At 51.5% G+C, this 17,636-nt stretch overlaps 5 protein-coding genes and 1 non-coding gene across 6 annotated transcripts; 3 read left to right on the top strand and 3 right to left on the bottom strand.

Annotated features, from left to right (window-relative positions):
- The first annotated feature begins 348 nt into the window (after positions 1 to 348).
- Positions 349 to 6,222, top strand: SMAC4_02948 (uncharacterized protein). The gene is made up of 7 exons (XM_024655525.2): positions 349 to 969; positions 1,033 to 3,271; positions 3,336 to 4,555; positions 4,609 to 4,769; positions 4,824 to 5,025; positions 5,078 to 5,417; positions 5,498 to 6,222. Exons 2-7 carry the CDS (start codon positions 2,444 to 2,446, stop codon positions 5,921 to 5,923), a joined length of 3,177 nt encoding a protein of 1,058 aa, XP_024511402.2. The 5' UTR covers positions 349 to 969; positions 1,033 to 2,443; the 3' UTR covers positions 5,924 to 6,222.
- Positions 6,223 to 6,379: 157 nt separating this feature from the next.
- Positions 6,380 to 6,468, top strand: SMAC4_13078. Its single transcript is given in 2 exon segments — positions 6,380 to 6,416; positions 6,433 to 6,468. It is a non-coding gene; the product is annotated as a tRNA-Phe (tRNA).
- Positions 6,469 to 7,287: 819 nt separating this feature from the next.
- SMAC4_02947 (uncharacterized protein) lies at positions 7,288 to 8,327 on the top strand (the record flags this gene model as incomplete). Its single annotated transcript, XM_003348405.2, has 2 exons — positions 7,288 to 7,797; positions 7,885 to 8,327. Exons 1-2 carry the CDS (start codon positions 7,317 to 7,319, stop codon positions 8,325 to 8,327), a joined length of 924 nt encoding a protein of 307 aa, XP_003348453.1. The 5' UTR covers positions 7,288 to 7,316.
- A 7-nt stretch (positions 8,328 to 8,334) lies between these two features.
- On the bottom strand, positions 8,335 to 10,622 carry SMAC4_02946 (uncharacterized protein). The gene has a single exon (XM_003348404.2). It carries the CDS (start codon positions 10,449 to 10,451, stop codon positions 8,418 to 8,420), a length of 2,034 nt encoding a protein of 677 aa, XP_003348452.2. The 5' UTR covers positions 10,452 to 10,622; the 3' UTR covers positions 8,335 to 8,417.
- Positions 10,623 to 11,338: 716 nt separating this feature from the next.
- SMAC4_02945 (uncharacterized protein) lies at positions 11,339 to 12,532 on the bottom strand. The gene is made up of 2 exons (XM_003348403.2): positions 12,061 to 12,532; positions 11,339 to 11,979 (listed from the first exon to the last, which is right to left on the bottom strand). Exons 1-2 carry the CDS (start codon positions 12,337 to 12,339, stop codon positions 11,725 to 11,727), a joined length of 534 nt encoding a protein of 177 aa, XP_003348451.1. The 5' UTR covers positions 12,340 to 12,532; the 3' UTR covers positions 11,339 to 11,724.
- A 392-nt stretch (positions 12,533 to 12,924) lies between these two features.
- SMAC4_02944 (uncharacterized protein) lies at positions 12,925 to 17,266 on the bottom strand. Its single transcript, XM_003348402.2, has one exon. It carries the CDS (start codon positions 16,729 to 16,731, stop codon positions 13,297 to 13,299), a length of 3,435 nt encoding a protein of 1,144 aa, XP_003348450.2. The 5' UTR covers positions 16,732 to 17,266; the 3' UTR covers positions 12,925 to 13,296.
- Positions 17,267 to 17,636: the final 370 nt, after the last annotated feature.

Genomic DNA, 17,636 nt, shown 5'->3' with positions numbered 1-17,636 from the left:
AAAGGTGTTAATCTCTTCAGCCTCTTACAAACATGATTAGGAATACCTGTCGGAATGTACGATTCGGATGGTCCCGAGCCTGTCTGATGGAATCACACAAGAGCACACAGATATTCCCTCTGGGTGATCAAAAGTGTGACAACTGCTGCTCACCGAGACTATTAGATGCTTGGCGGAAACCACAGGGGTCAATTAGTGAGAGCAACAAACATCCCATACCTCAAAAGGCTCCATTCACCCACTAAAAAACCATATTGGGGGTCAGGAAGAAGGAAAAAGAGAATATGGCATCATACGTTCCGTCGATCGAGCATGGTCTTATAAGGCTCTCCTGCCTTCGAGAACAAGGCCATGAACGCTCTGCCAATTTGTGTGTCAACGCGCACATTGCGCGTGCCCAGGGTCATTTGCACACCGTCTCTTTCCTTTTACGCGAAGCATGCCAACCGGGAAGCGTGGAACACAACGGGCTGCTCCCTCCCAGACGCCTCCATGTCCGACCCACGAGAAATGGTGTGGAACAAGACGTTTAGATGCCGCCGCATTGGCTCAGGTGTGTAACGTAAAATGAATGGCTTTGTTTTCTAGCTAGTTGGCCCAAGACTCTCCGGACATCTTCCCCTACTCATTCGCGACGTGGCAGAATTTCGACATGCCCAGCTTTTGATGTCTTTGACAAATTCGCCCAGACGAATATTCACTACTGTCCGGTGCAATGTGTATTTTCACACATTCACCATCTCTTCTTCCCCTCTTTGCTCAATAAGCCAGTCTACATTTATGCCGACGCTTTTTAGCTCGACCACCTTCCGACACCGAAGGACAAGCCAGCCTTGAGTATACACGGTATCGTACAGACTTTCAAGTTTCAACTTTGCGCACTGCAAGGGAAGCTCATAGCGGCTCCGGAGTGGCACATCATTGCAAGCATTGGAACGATATAAGGCGTCCTTGCGTCAGACAAGCATAGTGAGGCCTTCATTTCTGTCACGCTCTGTAACACGTTGTGCTCACTATTTATTGTCTCGGCAGGGAAGACCGACTCATAAACGGGCTGTCCCGCATATATGGCAAAGTCTAAAAGGTCAAATTCTGTCTAGATCTGGAAGGTTGGATGAGGCTCGAAAACCCCGGGAAACCTCGACGTCAATCAGCATCGAAACATCCATCCATAAGTGTGCAACCAGACAGAAAGGCCGACCTTGCGAGACATTAGCAGTTGTTTAAGGCACAACAAAAAAAACAAGGAAGGGAGCCACCATCGAAAGAAACGAACAGCACCCTACCTACGTCAAGCTGGAAAATTCGACTGTGAGGAGTTGTATCACATACAGGGCTGGACTTCCGGCGCTCCTTCCCGCTCTGTTTCTGGTAAGAGCGTGTGGATACAAGCAGTCTCTCAAACAGACCTTCGTTTGATTCTCTCAAAAGGAAGCCTGGAGACAAAGTGGCTAGCTCCGGTTTGCTTTCCGCTGAGGAAACAGCGGCCGGTTGGTTGAAGTTGGGAGCGGTTGTGTACCAGTGACAGGAAGTGTCCCTAGTGTACTCCCATCAAGGCGATAAAAAAAAGCACGACGGCCAGAACACACAACTCAGAGGATTCATCGCTTCGGGTTTTATTGATTGAAAAGGCAGCGAGGGGAGCATTGCTTACATCAATTATAGCTGAGCCGTTGGGAGTGCTCGAATTACATCACCGGTGCCTCTGGCCCAGCCGTCAAGGTCGCCCTTGCCTTCGTCAAACTCAGCCTTGCAGCCTGGATCACCAAAATCAAAGAAGCGTGCCTTCCCTCTTCAATCACCCGTTCCCATTATTGGCTGGACGTACTTGGCTGCCTGACCTCGTGGAGCTTTTCGCGGCGACCTCGCGCTGTCCCACACCTTCCCGAACTTAGGTTGCCTCACAAAGAAATGACATAAGCCTCCCGTCAGTTGCCCTTCATTCTGAACTCAGACGCGTCCCCAGACAAACGAATGGAAGCTTTCAGCCGACCCATTCATCCAACAAAAATATCAAGGAAGGTACCACTGCTTCTAAGTGGGTTCAACGTTTTCGTGGTCCAACTGCTTGGAGACACGACTTCATTGCCTTCCCCTCCATTTCGTCTTTGTCTACCACCATTCCCGGACTTCCAGCCAGAAGCTGTCCGGTACCGCGGCGATAATTTTCGGGCGCAACTAGCTGGCCTGTTACCCGTCTTTCAATACTTACGATCTTAAAAAGAAGCTTGGGCCAGCAGGTAGATTCCCCATCTCCCAGCGAAACCTTCACGAACTGCTATTTTGGGAAAGCTAACGAAGGACGGCAGATCAGTTCTGCTTACCCACCCATACAACCAACCTTGCTTGGTCGATTACACACCACTTACCAACACCACGACATCCCTCCAGCCGCATTGCCTCCGGGAGCCTCTCACCCGACTCTCATCTATCCGTTCAAACGATGCCGGGCCCAGAGGACGACAGCATGGCCCAAGATGCCGACGTTGATCCTCGGGTCAAACAGGCTTTGTTCTGTCTCCATTACGGCTATCCTACGGCTGTTTTTGCCTACTACATTATTTCGACAACGCTGGCTGTGTGCACCCTGCAAACTAAATCAGCACAAGAAAACCACGGTCGCCGACGTTTTATTCTCTGGCTGCTCGTGCTCATCATCCTCACATTTGTGGCACAGCTCATTGATTTGGGTATCAGATCCTTCATCCAACACACACTCCCTGCCGAGCAAGATATTATCATTGGCCTCCTTTCGTCCATTCTGGTATTTGGCGTCGAGTTCGCTGGACTCGTACACTCAAAGGCCCCCGTGTGGTACCCCTTCATTGGATCGTTCGTCATAGCATTGCTTTTCGAGCCCCTGATTGCGGCCCTCTCTTTTCTTGCTCGACCACCATCTACCCTGACTTATTCCGATATCTTGACCATCTCCATCACTGCCGCCCGCTACCTTGCTCTGACCCTAGCAGTAGCGGCTCACATTGAAGCTACTTGCAGCTTCAGACGGGAGAAGGGTACTGATGCCGAGAGACAAGGGTTGCTGAAGGCATCGAATAGCAGTTCAACCACCGATGTATCCGCTAGCCAGGACGGCGAGAACCCTACTAATGGCTATGGATCTACCTCGACAACTCCAACCGATGAAAGCTCATCCCCTTCGAATGATCGCATCGAGTCCCCTTACGAACGACGTCAGCGACAGGCAGCCGAGTTGATGGAGAAACGCTTGAAAGAGAAGGGGAACTGGGTCACCTACGCCAAGAGCTTCATGGTTCGTTTTCATCGGCTTGTGTTTAAAGTCACTTGTTCGTAATGCTGACAACTTTTTTTTATAGATATTCTTTCCGTATGTTTGGCCCGTCGGCAACCGAGGGCTTCAGTTCCGAGTTTTTCTCGTCGGCTGCTGCTTGCTTGCCATGAACTTCATCCATGTCTTGATCCCACGGCAAATAGGAATTGTCATGGACAGTCTTGGGGGAGTCAATCACAAGGATCCATGGGCACAGGTTCTCATTTTTGCAGGTCTCAAGCTCATTGCCTCCGAAGCTGGCATTTCGCTCTTGCGCCAGTGGTTATGGATTCCAGTTGAGAGCTTTTCCACGGCTCGCATCTCCACGGCTGCATATTCGCATGTCCTCAACTTATCTTCCGACTTCCACGATTCCAAGAGCTGCTCAGATGTGGAGATGGCAATTATGTCGGGCACCAACATATCAAATATGCTTGAGTCTATATGCTTCCAAGCTATTCCCATGCTCATTGACATGGGAGTCGCGTTTATCTACCTATCGGTCACATTCGGTCCCTACGAAGGTTTCATCACCATTGCGACAGCAACCGTTTTCTGTTACATCACGACGATCATGCTTTCAGGACTAAAAGAGGTTCGAAAGAGCCAAGTGAGCGCTTACTTTGAGGAGCATTACGTCCGTCATGCTGGCATTCAGGGCTGGACAACTGTCAGCTCTTTCAATCAGATCGGCCACGAGGAGACCCGCTATTCCAACGCTGTTAACAACAACGTGAAGCAATATCGGAGAGTCCTCCTGGGGTACTATCTGGCTTATGCGTTCCAGTCCATGGTTTTGCTTTGCGGTCTTCTTGCTGGGGCTTTCCTTGCTGTGAGCCAGATCACAAAAGGGCAAGCAACTCCAGGCCAGTTTGTGATGTTGCTGACTTACTGGTCTCAGTTGGTTTCCCCGCTAACCTTCTTTGCTTCGCTCGGGAAGAGCATTTCGGGTGATCTGATTCGCGCTGAGTCCTTACTGGAAATCATGCAAATGAAGCCGACTGTCCTCAGCAAAGAAGGGGCACCGCCGCTCGACTTTCAAGGAGGACATGTTCAATTCGAGAACGTATCCTTCTCCTACGACAAGAAAAAGCCGATATTGAAGGACGTCAACTTCCAGGCAGCTCCTGGAACAAGTGTGGCTTTCGTCGGGGCTACAGGAGCTGGCAAATCGACAATGCTCAAACTGCTCGACCGCTTCTATGATATAACAGGTGGATCAATCAAAATCGATGGGCAAGACATTCGGGATGTTGATTTGTTTAGGTAAGTACCAATAGCGAATATCTTCCGGGCGGAGAAGCTAATACAACGCATAGCTTACGAGCCCAAATCGGCGTCGTACCGCAGAACCCTATTCTCTTTGATGACACGATCATGAACAATGTTCGTTACGCAAAGCTTACAGCCACGGATGAAGAGGTTCACGAAGCTTGCAAGGCAGCCAGCATCCACGAGCAAATCTTGACCTTTACAGACGGTGAGTGGATAATTTGGTCTTTGACATTGAGTGTGAAAGCTAATAATATCGAAGGCTACCAGACCCGCGTCGGTGAACGTGGCGTCAAACTTTCTGGCGGCGAGCTACAACGGGTGGCAATCGCGCGCGCCATCCTGAAGAGACCTGCCATTGTATTGCTTGATGAAGCTACGTCTGCAGTCGATACCGAGACAGAGCAAAAGATTCAGGAGGCACTTGGTAAACTGTGCAAAGGACGCACCACGTTCATTGTTGCGTATGTTTAACATAGTCATCAACCGTTGTCTGCCACACTAACAGAGACTTAGCCATCGACTATCCACTATTATGAACGCCGACAAGATTATGGTTGTTACCGGCGGAGAAATCGTGGAGGAGGGGAGCCACGAAGACCTGATCCAAGCAAATGGAAAGTACGCGGAGCTTTGGTCCAAGCAGATCTTTATCAAACCGAAAGCGAAGGACGCTACTGAGACCAAGCCGGCATCGGTAAAGAAGGTCTCAGGCATCGTCAACGATTTGACCCCTGACAAAACAAAGTCAGAAATGGCGAAAGTCAAAAGCTCTACGGCGCTCAAGGTTAGACCTGCTAACCAGCAGGATTATCCGGCAACCGAGGCAAAGGACACTCCAAACCGTCAGAAAGAGGTATAGAACAACCAATAATGTATTATTCTTATATTAAGCATGATACATCTTTGGCTGTCTCTAACCATATTTCGATGTAGCATTTGAAGTTGAACCCTGCTGCCCCGACCTTCACGCCTCGATCATTCGCTGCGTCGTCGCCGCGGGTCACTATGAGTCCGATGAGACTGAATTGCAACAGCGGAGACTACCTCGAGAACATGCCGCCGTCCAGTCCTGCGAGGATCGCTCCGATACAACTGGTGCAACAATTCCCTTCCCCGATCATAATGGTCCCAGCGCCGTATCAGTCATTCCAGACTGTGCAGCCTCCGGTAAATGCCGGTTGCAGCACCGGAGAATATTCAAAGTCTATGGTAGCGACAAGCGAAGAGGAAACTAGCTCACAGACTGGGCCATCCAGGGGAGCTACTCCTAGTTATGGGGGACTAAAGTACCCTGTCTATTCCCGAAGGATTCAATCAAAGAGCGAACCACTGGGACCGAGTGTGTCTCCAAGCGTCTGATATTTAGAAAGGCGCTGTATTCGTGCGTTTTCTCACTCGACCTTCGATGCCATGTTTATTCGTTTCACTTGAATCAGGCGGCCGCGCATTATATTACCAAGTTTTAATGACTAGCCATGAGCAGTACAATCATAGATAACGATCAGTTCGGTATGGAGGGTTGTTGGCATACATCAGGTAGATAGACGGTTAGATGGCTGTCGTTCTCGTTTAACAGTCCTATACCCAGTTCCATAGCTACCGTCCACTTAACGAATTTCTTAGACCCGTTTCCCGGAGGAAGAATCTTTTGTCAGTTCCAAACAATGATTGTAAAGCATCATGAGACCCATACGCATCTACAGCACATGTCCATATAGGGCTCCTGAAGGTTTGATAACAGTAAAATGAAACAATCCTTTTTGACCTCAGGCCTGCCATCTTAAGATAAGCATTTGTATGAAACAATCATCGATAGCGGGTTTAGCTCAGTTGGGAGAGCGTCAGACTGAAGTCCACTTCACTCATGAATCTGAAGGTCGTGTGTTCGATCCACACAAACCGCAATATCTTTTATTTTTGAATGTTGATGGTGGTGGGTTTTCACATTTTTGCAGGGTAGGGGATGGTTAGAATAGAAGGTGGGTATCTGGGTTGGTGGTGATGCCAGCTGGTCAGGGTTGGTGGTGGGACTTCCCCGCGAGCAACACGAACGGCTCGTTTTGGTGAAGGCTAGCTACCCCTGCCTCTCTATTTAATGAGTCCATTCCCTTTTTGATACCTGTGTTTACTCCCTTGGCCGTCTCTGACGGATTTCTAAAGTTCGTTCCATAGAGAGGAATTGGCTGGGAAGAACCGGTCTTTAAGTCCATGTCCGAAGACTTATCGGCGTTAAGCCAGCCTTTCAACCAATCAGCGTTTCTTCTTGTCGGTGTTAGTACTTACACCACCTTACCTGCAGCGTTTCATCTTTTTTTCTAATCCGAAGGTTAATAACGAGGGCGTTCTCGAGAGGCATGCTGCTTTGTTGTGAATCTATTCTCAATGGCACACGAACTGGATGGCAGAGCCTAACTCCGTTGGCTTGCTTGGCCTTGCGTTGTGTCTCTCGCGGCGTTTAGCTCATGAGTTTAACTCCGTGACTCTGTCCTTCTGGTGTTGAAGATAGAGAACTTGGGGCAGAGGAATGTGAGGTAATGGATGGACATGTATAAAGACTCCGGTCTCTTCAACGTTAAACTGAAGATGAAAGGGGAGAGAGTGCACACTAGGGTAGGTAACTTCTAAGCCACCTGATACATATCCAGCAACACTCGAAAACACAACAACTACATACCTCAGTCATCTATCTAACCACTGCTGTCTTGATTGACCTTTTCACTATCCAGCCACAACATACACAACATAAAGCATAATGTCCATCCAAACCTTAACATCCTCAACCCCAGTCTGGCTAATAACCGGCTGCACCTCCGGCTTCGGCCGCTCCATCGCCTTCGAGGCCCTCAGCCGGGGGTACGCCGTAATCGCCACAGCCCGAAATTCCTCCCGTCTGTCTGAGCTCCAAGCCGCCGGTGCGGCAGTCATGGACCTCAACGTCACCAGCTCCGACGATACACTAGACCAAAAAATGGCGGAGGCGAATGCCCTGTACGGAAAGATCACGCACGTGGTTAATTGCGCTGGGTATATCTTAGAGGGAGGGGTGGAGGAGGCCAGCAGCAAGGAAGTCTTTGACCACTACAACACAAATGTCCTAGGGACATTCAATGTTGCGAGGGCTGTTGTGAAGTATCTTAGAGCTGCTGCGGCGGCGGCTGTTCCTGGCCAACAAGTGGCGTTGGCGAATTTCGGGAGTTTGGGGAGTTGGCGGTCCGGGGCTGGGGTTGCGCATTGTGAGTTTAATTTTCCTCCTTTCTCTCTTCCTTGTTATTCTGAATCTTTGACCGAGTTCTAACTAACGCCTACCTTGCCTTGAACAGATTGCAGCACCAAATTCGCCGTGAGCGGCTTAACCGAGGGTCTAGCGGAGGAATTGAAGCCCTTCGGGATAGACGTGTGCGTTATCGAGCCTGGATACACTCAGACGGGGTTCCTGAAGCGTGGTGTTGATGGAGGAGGAGGAGGAGACCACCGAGTCGTGACGGAAAGGAAGATTGCGGCATATGAAGGTACTGCCGTGGGGGCGGCGCATGATGCTCTGGAAGCATATAACGGGAAACAGCCCGGAGATGTTGACAAGTCTGCAAAGGTCATCGTGGATGTGTTGACTAAGAGTGGCGTGGCGAAGGATAGAGAGGTTCCTGTTAGATTGGCGCTGGGGACAGATGCTCTGGAGGTTATTAGGAAGAAGTGCGAGGATACGTTGCGGTTGATTAGGGAGTGGGAAGACATCTCGAGGTCGACGATGAGGGATGGGAACTGAGGGGCGCGGGAGAAATATTTTCTCTATGCTACAGTACCTTAGACCAACTTCAAGTTCCCTTTTTTGTCTAGCGAACTTGATGTCAGTCCGTCACTCCGGTTCTCTAGTACCAAGCCGAGATATCCCGAGCTTCTGCAGCAACTGCCCACCTACGCTATGATTCCTCCTCATCATTTGCTCCTCATGCTCAACAACCTCTCGCTCTCTTGCGGCACTCCTAGACGTATCCCTTGCTTCCTCCTCCCGCTTCTCATACCTCTCAGGCGCCAATACCCTATCTTTCTGATACCTGATCATTCCAACCGCCTCTTTACCCTTAGTCCTTACCTTCACGTACGTCTCCATGCCCACCAGGACCGAGTAACTCTTGGAGACCGTCACGGTGCTCATATCAACCCCTTGTTCCTCTTGCAAGCTCCGCATGAACACACGAAAACTAGATGTTGGAGGGCGGTAGTGCCCACTCAGCGGCGACAGGCTCGTCAGGCATCCGTCCTTGATCTTGATGGACCCGGCGGCAAAGATGCGGCTACCTTGCAGGAAGGAGCTGTGCTGGAAGGCGCCGCTGCTTTTGATGCCGACGTAAAGGCGGAAATTGGTGTCGGCGACGAAGATCCAGGTGTTTTTGCGGACGGATTTGCGGAGGAGTTTGTCGACGATTATGCTGGTCGAGATGTGACGGCTGTTCTTCAAGCGCTTGATTGTTTTGGTTGCGGTAGGAACGCCGTCGCTAGTTGTAGGCGGATATACATATTCATCCGCTGCTTCGTCCTCAGACAACTCGGACCCAGTACCATCATGGCCGAAAAGACAAGTCTCATGTTCTGAGTCGTTGGCTGGGACATATGCAGGAGTGGGATCATCGATGGGTACAATGCCATGGACCGAGTCCTTCCATTCTCCATATGTGTCAATGAGTTCCCCGTTTTTTGCCCAACGTAGACGGCCTTCGTCGTCCACCTTAACAAGGTAATGCTGTCGCTCCTCGCAGGAAAGATATCGGATTCGTTCTCGCTCAAGCTGTTCACGGGGACACGTTTCCAAGTCGTAAGCCTGCCCTTCGCCATGGTCCAGCCAGAAGAAGAAGTTCTCATCAGTGTCGGCTTGTTTCCAGGCCTCGTGATAGACCCTCAAGTTGGCACCGTATCGGTGTTTCAGGTCTACCATCTCAAGAAGGTACTGAAGCCCCATCATTCTCGCGGCGGCCTTTCGTCGCTCCTTGGATTCTTTCAAAGCTCTGCGCTCTTGCTGTCTTCTCTTCCTCTTTTCTTCGCCTGACTCTGCACCGGGCAACGACGATGAGGGGTGAGACGAGGAAGAAGAAGAGTCGCTAGAGTAACCATCACCGTCTACATCCGCCGCTGCCCGACGTGCGATGGTGGCGACCTTCTTCCAGTTTTGCCGTGCTATCGACGATCGGCTTTCAGCTGTAGAGCATTGTGCATTAGACTCCCCGTCATCCGACATGCCTATGCCGCTATCCACAAACCCAAAGTTCTTCCGAGAGCGAGGCTTAACTAGCTCGCGCCATTGAGCCTCACGGACTGCATGCTTCCATCTCGTGGAAGGGTCCAACCCTAGGTCTTTGAGCTGACGACGGACACGGTAGCCCCGATAGGTTCGCTGTATAAGAGCAGCAGCTTTGGCACGAGGGCTGTTATCACTGTCGGCTCTTTGGCGTGTAATGCCCAGACGATCGGTGATGGAAAGTGCTCGGGAGCGGCGAGATACGGGCTCTGTCGGGCTGCCATAATCCTTTGGTGGTTGCAAAAGGTTCGATTGCATTTGGTTATGTTCAAGACATCGCCGGCGAAGCTCGAGCTGCTTTCTTTTCGTTTGGGCCTCACGCTCGGCCTGGATCGCGGCTATTTGGTCAAATTGTTTGCTCGTTGGTGGCACAAGCGAGTCTAGATAGCCCTGACGAAGAGCTGATGTTGGGAGTGAAAGATAAGACTTGGTACTGGTTGACCTAGCCCGAGGGACATCAGGGGTAGGTTTGGGCTCTGATCGTGATCGTGCTCTTGAATCTCGAGTCTCAGGCGGTGATGTGCCTCCTGATAAGGCCGGCGTGGGTACCCCTGCCGCTGTGGCGGATGATGACGTTGCTGTGTTATAGTGATCCATCTAGGAAAATAGAGCGTTGATTATAGCACATCTGCATAGGCCGGAAGCTGTAACCTTGAAGTCTGACAAATAAAGATGGGAATTGTGAGAAAAGGGCTCCAAGAACATGTGCAAATTCCACTAGGAACGAACGAACGCTCAAGACAAAGATCAGCAAACCATTTACCTTAAATGCAAATGCGAATGCAAAGATAATGATTATTCATGGAAGCAGATGTCTCCTGCAATGCCGAGTCTGACAGGAGTTCCTGCTCAGCGCTTCCGTCACAGCCTTACCAAGCCCCGGCATTGTGGGTTCGTCCGCTTGGCGCTAAGGAATGATGACCATGATATGAACTGAATGGGAAGGACGACACGCGACTCTTGTTGCCAACTGCCAATGGGCAAGGCGATAGGTATGGCCGAGATGGGTCACATAAAGCCCTTGTATCGACCGCGCAATCCTTTCAGGGATTGTCCAATGACCCGTGCTGCGACGATGTCAAGCCGACGCTCTTCCATCCACTGCCTGTTGGTTCACGCCCAAGGGAGCCGATACAACCGACGAGCATAGAACAAGTAGGTACGGATGCCTATGAAATCCATCTGCCTTTGTTGTTCGTTGCCAAGTGCCCCTCTGCGGCCAAGAATGGTCCCATTCATTCAAGTGCCGCTAGCCTGTCACCGTGGAGTTGCAGACTTGTCATAAAGTTGAAGCCCAACGAAGATGATGCAAGCTTCGAAGCAGGCTCCAAGCCCTCAGTTCTCTTCGCGCTGGGTATAATCACTGCAAACACTTTCGCACAGCAAGGATATACAAGGCCAATATAGGGTCCTAAGCAAAAAAAGTTTGGTTAGTTACATTCCGGACGAAGAGAGCGGAAAGACAAACATACCTGTTTAGACCGTGGCAACGCGCCGACGTGTCTTGAATTTTGGTCTCTTTAGACGACACATCGGCTACTTGAGTGTAGTTCTTGGTTTACAGGTCTGTCTCTACCTGAACCCAACTTGTCTCTCCAATGTTATGTCTCCTCAGACTTTCCTCCTTTCCATTCTGGTCATTGTCCGTCCGGCCGAAGATCAAGGAAGCGATCTGCAGCAAGCCGCGCCATCCCAGTATGATTCCACCCGTTCTCGCAAGACGCCAGTTGGCTGCTCCTCAATGCTGTAATGAGAGGCGGTAGAATGGAAAGCCAAATTCCCAGGCCCCAAGAGGTATTTCCGTCCATCACATTGGTTCCGCCGTAACTGTTGCGAGAGATGAGGTCGAAATGTGTTATCCCGTAGGCATTCAATCGTCCCTGCCAACGGGGCTGCGGCTCCTACTCCGGCCACCCCTATTGCGATTGCCAGGGCCGTTGCGTCCGCCGCCGCCGCCGCCGCCTCCGCCAGTACCTGCACGGCCACCGCCGCCGGTCTTGCCCGGGGGTGGTCGCACAAAGGCAAAGTCGACCTGGATAGTCTGGTCGAGGAGCTTCGTCTCGTGGGCGCCATCGATGGCGGCGCGGGCCTCTTCGAGGGTAGGATACTCAATCAATGCGTAGCCCTGTTGGGATCAGGAAACGTGATCAGCTACTATATCGCATAATCTTACAACTACAGTTTACGGAGGAGAGACACAACAAACCTTGACGTAACCACTCCGTCTATCCAAGTTAAGATGCAAGTTCTTGATCTCGCCAAACTCGCCAAACTTGTCCTGGATGGCCTCCTCGTCGGCCTCTTCGTGCACGTTGGTCACCATGACGATCCAGCCCTCGATGGAGCGCACGGCGGTCGCCTTGGTGTGGGTTTGCATGGCCGCGACCTTGCTAGAGTTGGCGCCGCCGGAGGCAGCAGCAGCACCCTCCTCCTGCTCCTGCTGAGGAGAGAGGGGCGCATCATCGACTTCCATGTCGTCACCCATTGTTGCTGATTTGGGTAGTAAGATGCGTTGACGTAGAGGAGTCGGACGGTAGTTTGTAGTGCGTTCGGGATAAGCGCGTTGAAAGTTTGGTGTATGTGGTCGGATTTAATTGTTGGTTGGTAGGAGAAGCGGGAGTGTTTCGTTTGGCGCGCTGAAAGTAAAGTGGTTGTGATGGTGGATGCGCGTGCCTGGCGTAGGTTGTCATGAACTGGAACTAAAGTTCAGGCCGCGGGGCTCTGCCGGTGGCAGCAAACGGTGCCGCTGCAGGCAGGCCTGAAAGCGGGCAGCTGGCATCGGGCCGGTAGCAGCTTCTAGACGCCTGGATCATCGCGATCAGGGGGTGAAAGGGGCTACGGACTGAACATAAACAAACACAACGAGCATGGTATAATGAAGTTAATGCATGTGTTTTAATTCCGAATGTATCTACTGCAGTAAGGCTCTTTTCGCTATCAACAAATGTTTTGTTCAAAAGAGAGGCTACCCGACTACCTACTGCCTGTAAGGCTCTTCATGCTTCGGCTTTCGATCCATTCGAAAGAATGACGATGGTTCGCGGACAACAGTTCGTCAGGTCGAAGACTCAAGCCATTTTTTTGAACCCATCAATGGGCTTGTCAATTGTATTTGTAATCCTGTAGCCTTCCTATAACCCATACATCAAGACCTCGAACCATGCTCCCGAGCCGTGACCGATACGACCACGGAGAAAATCATACCACAAAATTATTCCTCATGAGAAAAAGACCCTGGCTAAAGCCCATACCATAGCAAACCGGCTGAACAACTTTTGTAACAACCAACCCCTTTGCCATGCTCGACATCAAGACAGAGAGCAACAAACCAAGTGCTCAAAACGTCCAGAGAATTAAGCAAACCCATGCAACGTGCTCCGAGAAAATGCCAAAACGCCCCTGACCAAGTTCATCATCATCAGTGCCGCACGCTCGACCAGCTCTACTCATCAAACCCATTCCAAGAAGCCTCCTGGTTGTTCTCAGTTGCGCCATTAACGCGAAGCAGATCACTCAGAATGGTGATATTAAGTTCGGAGTCGTCCATAAGCTGGCCAGCATCCTTCTGTCCTTCAAGAACGTCGTGCAGCTTGTAAAGCTGCCCGCTCTTTGTCTCAAGCTCGGCTTGCAACTTCTTGATATCTCCTATGAGCCGCCTACGCTCGCGCTGTCCGGTAGACTTGTCCAGGTTGAAGTAAACCTCATTCACACGCTTCAGCTCAATCTGAAGGTGCTCGATTTCATCGCCAATCTCCTTAATCAGTACCGCAAGCGCATCTCCTGGCGCCATGGCGGGACGTATGGTTGGCTCCTCCTCGTAGGTACCGCGGGCCTCAACCGCCCGATCCGAGACAGGGACAGGCCTGTCCACGCGAACAGTCTTCTTCCCCTTTCTCATATCGTCGACAGTAATTGGGGCCTTGGTGGATGGGTTAGTCTGATACCCGTTCGCTGCGATACGAACACAAACATTGCAGTTATCTGACTTGTGGTTGCAGATCTGATCAAGGACCCGGCGAGCCTCCTTGCTTAGCGCGGGAACCGACTGACCGATGTTCGACTGCTTATCGGTCTGCGTCGTGATGGTAGGGTTGTCCGAGTTTCGCCGCACGCGAGATGCAGGCCGTGAAGTTTCCTGACCCTGAACACCCATTGATGAAGGCCGGCGGCTCTTGCTGGTAGTTGCAGTCTTGACAGACTCATCGTCGGTGTGGTGACTGGCGACGCTGAAAGCAGACTTAACGCTGAAACGGCCAGTATCTTCGTTGAACCCAAATCGACTCGACTTCTTAAGGATACCGGCCGGTTGATTCTTGGACTGGGCCGCATCACCTGTTTGCGACGCTTGCGTGATGTTATCGTTCTCGCTTTGTCGCTGCTGGTTTTCGAAATCCCGGTAGGTTTGCTTCAACTTCGCAATCTCGTTGTCCATGATGCTGGCAAAATCGGTCCCTTGGGTCAGGTTAAGTTCCCTAGTCGGATCGTCGTCGACGTTCATGGTACCGCTCTTCCCAGTCAGATCGCTCGCAGCATATCTAGTGCCAGTGGCATCTTTCGGCTCGACGATCCGTGTAAGCTTTGTAGGTTTGCCCAAAAGTTCCCTTTGTGAGATCTCGTTGATCTGGGCGGTCAACTGCTTGACCTTGTTGATAGCTGCCTCTCGGCGCTCCAGCTTTTGACGGAGAGATGCCTCCTTGTTCTTGAAGTCCTCCTCCAACCGGACGCAATCTTCAGTGTTGTCGTTCATCGACTTGAGAAACTCGGTGTTGTTCTTGGTGAGGAGTTGGTTGAGTCGAACCACCTTATGACGATCATCGATCCACTGGTTCCTCATCTCCTCATACTCAGCGCGGAGCCGCTGGTTCTCTTCCAAGAGCTTCTGCTTCTCGCACTCTAGCTCAAGATTCTGCTCTTTGAGAACGCGAATCCTGCCTTCTTTGGCGCTGATTGACCCATCCTTATCAGTCCTGGTAGCTTGTTGTTGCTGCAGCTTATGCTTCAGCTGCGAAATCTCGGCCTCCAGCTCAGCATTGAGCTCGATGACTGCCGTATTTGTTGTCAAGCCGCCAATGTTGTCGATCATCTGATCCCGAGTGCTGATTCCCCTCTTGAGGTCGGCGATATGTTGATCCCTGGCGGCAATTTGCGCCTGAAGCTTCTTGGTCTCCTTGAAGTAGCTCTCATTGTTACGTTCCATGCTCGCATGGTCTTGAACGATAAGCTTCTTCTCTTCCAGCATAGCATCGTACTTCTTGCGCAAAGAGGCAAGTTCCTCCTGGGCTGAAGCCAGGTCTTTGTGTGCTGACAGCTGTTCCCGGCGAAGTCTGTCGTACTTTGAGGAAAGCTCCTGGTTCGCTTGCGAGAGAGCCTCATTTTTCTGTTTGAGGTCCTCGTTGGTAGTGCGTAGAGTGATGTTCTCATTTTGGAGGGAGTCCTTGTCTTTGCGGTACTGGAGAGTGAACTCGAGGTCCTTTTGTGTAGACTCAAGCTCTGCCTGTAGTCGCTTCGCTCTTTCCCGAGCAAGTGACGCCTGATGCAAGGCCTCATCGCGCTCAGCTGCGAGTGCTGTACTGTGGATATCCTGTACTCCCACCTGCCTGCTGGCCTGATCAAGACGATTCTGAAGCTGAGCGATCTGGGTCTCAAGCTGGTACCCATTTGCTTGAGCATGTCTCCCGAATGAGCCATCGGAGTCTGATCCTATGGCACTGTCCGATGGTCTCCTAGTCTTGTAACGCTTAAGCTCAGACTGGAGCTGGTTGACTTCCCGCTGAAGCTTCTCAGCTTCGCGTTGGAGCATGGCGTCATGATCATGAAGTTCGCGGACCTCCTCCTGAAGCTTATCCATGGAGACAAAGATCTGCTCGTCCTCCTCAGGAATGCCGATAGCATTGATGGGTTCGTGGTCGCCGGACTGACCGAGCCGTACGCCGTTCTTACCAGACTTGACGAAAACAGGGACGCCATCCTTCATGGCATTGAACTTGAGGGCTCCTGATGTCCAGTCGGGCAGGTGTCTAAAAGCTGGAAGAAAGAAAGATCGACCTTCAGTAGGGCCTACGTTGGTCTTATCCGCAGCAAGGTCCGAGTTCAGGAAAGTGTTAAGACTGGCATGAGTAGGCTGGGATTGTTTCTGCGGCATCGCAATTTGGGATAGCTGGTTTCTGTTGGCTTCCTTCTCGGTACGAATCTTGGAAACGATATCCTGAAGAGAGCGCTTGGGAACTTCAGGGGAAACGGCTCTGTTTTCCATATGGGTGTTGTTGAACCGAGAGCGACGAGCGCCCCGGCCAGGCGATCTGGAGAGAATGGTCGAGCAGTCAGACTCGTTCTCAACTCGGGGCTGCATCTCCACACGGGTCTTCTTCTTAGGATCCAACCCATAGTTGAGGAGGTGCTCCTCCGTTAGCTCGGTGATAGGGCGGACATTCTCTTTGCGGTTCTTAGCTTCGGCATATGGATTGTAGGCGATGTTGGTATCGAAGTTCCGTGTCGTTGTTGGGGCCGTGTCGTTAATTGGGCCAGTCCATTCGGGAAAGGCGCGACCGATGGCCGAGGTGTTCAGCATGGTAGCCTGTTGATGTTCTTGTTGCTGCCGAGAGCCAAAACGGCCGGAGCGAGTAGCGTGTCGCTTGGTAGGGAGCTTGTAGTCCTCGCTAGCCTTGCGAGTGCCCTCGTCGTCGGGATTAAAGGAGAAGGCGGAAAGGTTGCGCGAGAGGTCGTCGGTCGTGGTGCTAACCGTGTCATGGTCGCCGGTGGAGGAGGGCGGAGAGCCGAAAGGGTTGTTCTTAAGTCGTAGTTGGTACATCTCTTGTTTTAACCTAGAGATATGCTTCGGTTTGCTATTATGGGAATTGGTATTTCTGTTGATGTCCATAGCAAGTTGGGAATCGAGGTCGGAGGGGCGCGTCGAGCGTGGTGTTGGCCAGCGTCACGGTCGGTGGACGGATTCCCTCTAGCCAAACCGGAATCAGGGCAGGCGCAAGCAGCGACAACACAACACTCGCTCGAGCGCGTTGCGCTTTCTTTTCTGCGGGTCGCAAGTGGTAGCAAGGGAAGGTTGTGTCCGTGGGAAGGTCGTCGAGTCCAAAAGGAAGCAAAGCGATCAAGAACAAGCGCTTGGCAGGTGAGCAGGAAACCGAGACACTGTGCGCATGCTGGATTGGTGAGCAAAATCGAAATGCGACGCGGTCAAATTGAAGTTGCAAGTTCCAAGAAGCCCAACGTCAATGGTGTCGCACCTGGCAGGGGACAGGGCCAAGCGGGTTTGGATGCGACTCGGTGGAAAGAAAACGGTATGTGTGGGTGCAAGTGGAAGTGGCAGGCTGGGAATTTAGAGAAAACGCGATCTGATGGCAACTGGAGCTCTCATTTGTCCATCTGCTGCTGCATTTGTTTACACCCACTACAAGGGTACTTAGAGGTGGGGCAGCCACGGTCGGCGTGTTGTGGTGGACACCTCAAACCGGGAACCTGCTCGTTCACTGCCCTGTGCAGCTGTTAACGCTTCCCCTATCGCTCACTGGCTGTAGGGTCTTTCCGCTACCTTCTAGTTAAAGTAACACTTGCAGGACTTTGAAGATTCAAGTCGCAAATTTAAACCCAAGGAAGCTGTCCGCTGTACAAAGTTTGAATGTCCTTGCAGGCCAAATGAACGAGATGAATTGGAAACGAAGAAATAAGAGCGATAGTGATGTGCCCTTCCTTCTCAACCAGCTAGTTGGGCACGAGGCACGGCAGCGAGAAACCACCAGCAAGACCACCGGCAGAGCACCTTGTTCT

Source organism: Sordaria macrospora, chromosome 1 (assembly GCF_033870435.1).
Source record: "Sordaria macrospora chromosome 1, complete sequence".
NCBI classification, from domain to species: domain Eukaryota; kingdom Fungi; phylum Ascomycota; class Sordariomycetes; order Sordariales; family Sordariaceae; genus Sordaria; species Sordaria macrospora.
This window is presented reverse-complemented; position numbering and strand designations above follow the sequence as displayed.

Coding starts and splice junctions, on each gene's coding strand:
- SMAC4_02946 (XM_003348404.2), bottom strand. CDS start 10,451: ATGGATCACTATAACACAGCAACGTCATCATCCGCCACAGCGGCAGGG.
- SMAC4_02948 (XM_024655525.2), top strand. CDS start 2,444: ATGCCGGGCCCAGAGGACGACAGCATGGCCCAAGATGCCGACGTTGAT. Junction 4,556..4,608: donor CGGGATGTTGATTTGTTTAG/GTAAGTACCAAT, acceptor TACAACGCATAG/CTTACGAGCCCAAATCGGCG. Junction 4,770..4,823: donor AATCTTGACCTTTACAGACG/GTGAGTGGATAA, acceptor ATAATATCGAAG/GCTACCAGACCCGCGTCGGT.
- SMAC4_02944 (XM_003348402.2), bottom strand. CDS start 16,731: ATGGACATCAACAGAAATACCAATTCCCATAATAGCAAACCGAAGCAT.
- SMAC4_02945 (XM_003348403.2), bottom strand. CDS start 12,339: ATGGGTGACGACATGGAAGTCGATGATGCGCCCCTCTCTCCTCAGCAG. Junction 11,980..12,060: donor GACGGAGTGGTTACGTCAAG/GTTTGTTGTGTC, acceptor TGATCCCAACAG/GGCTACGCATTGATTGAGTA.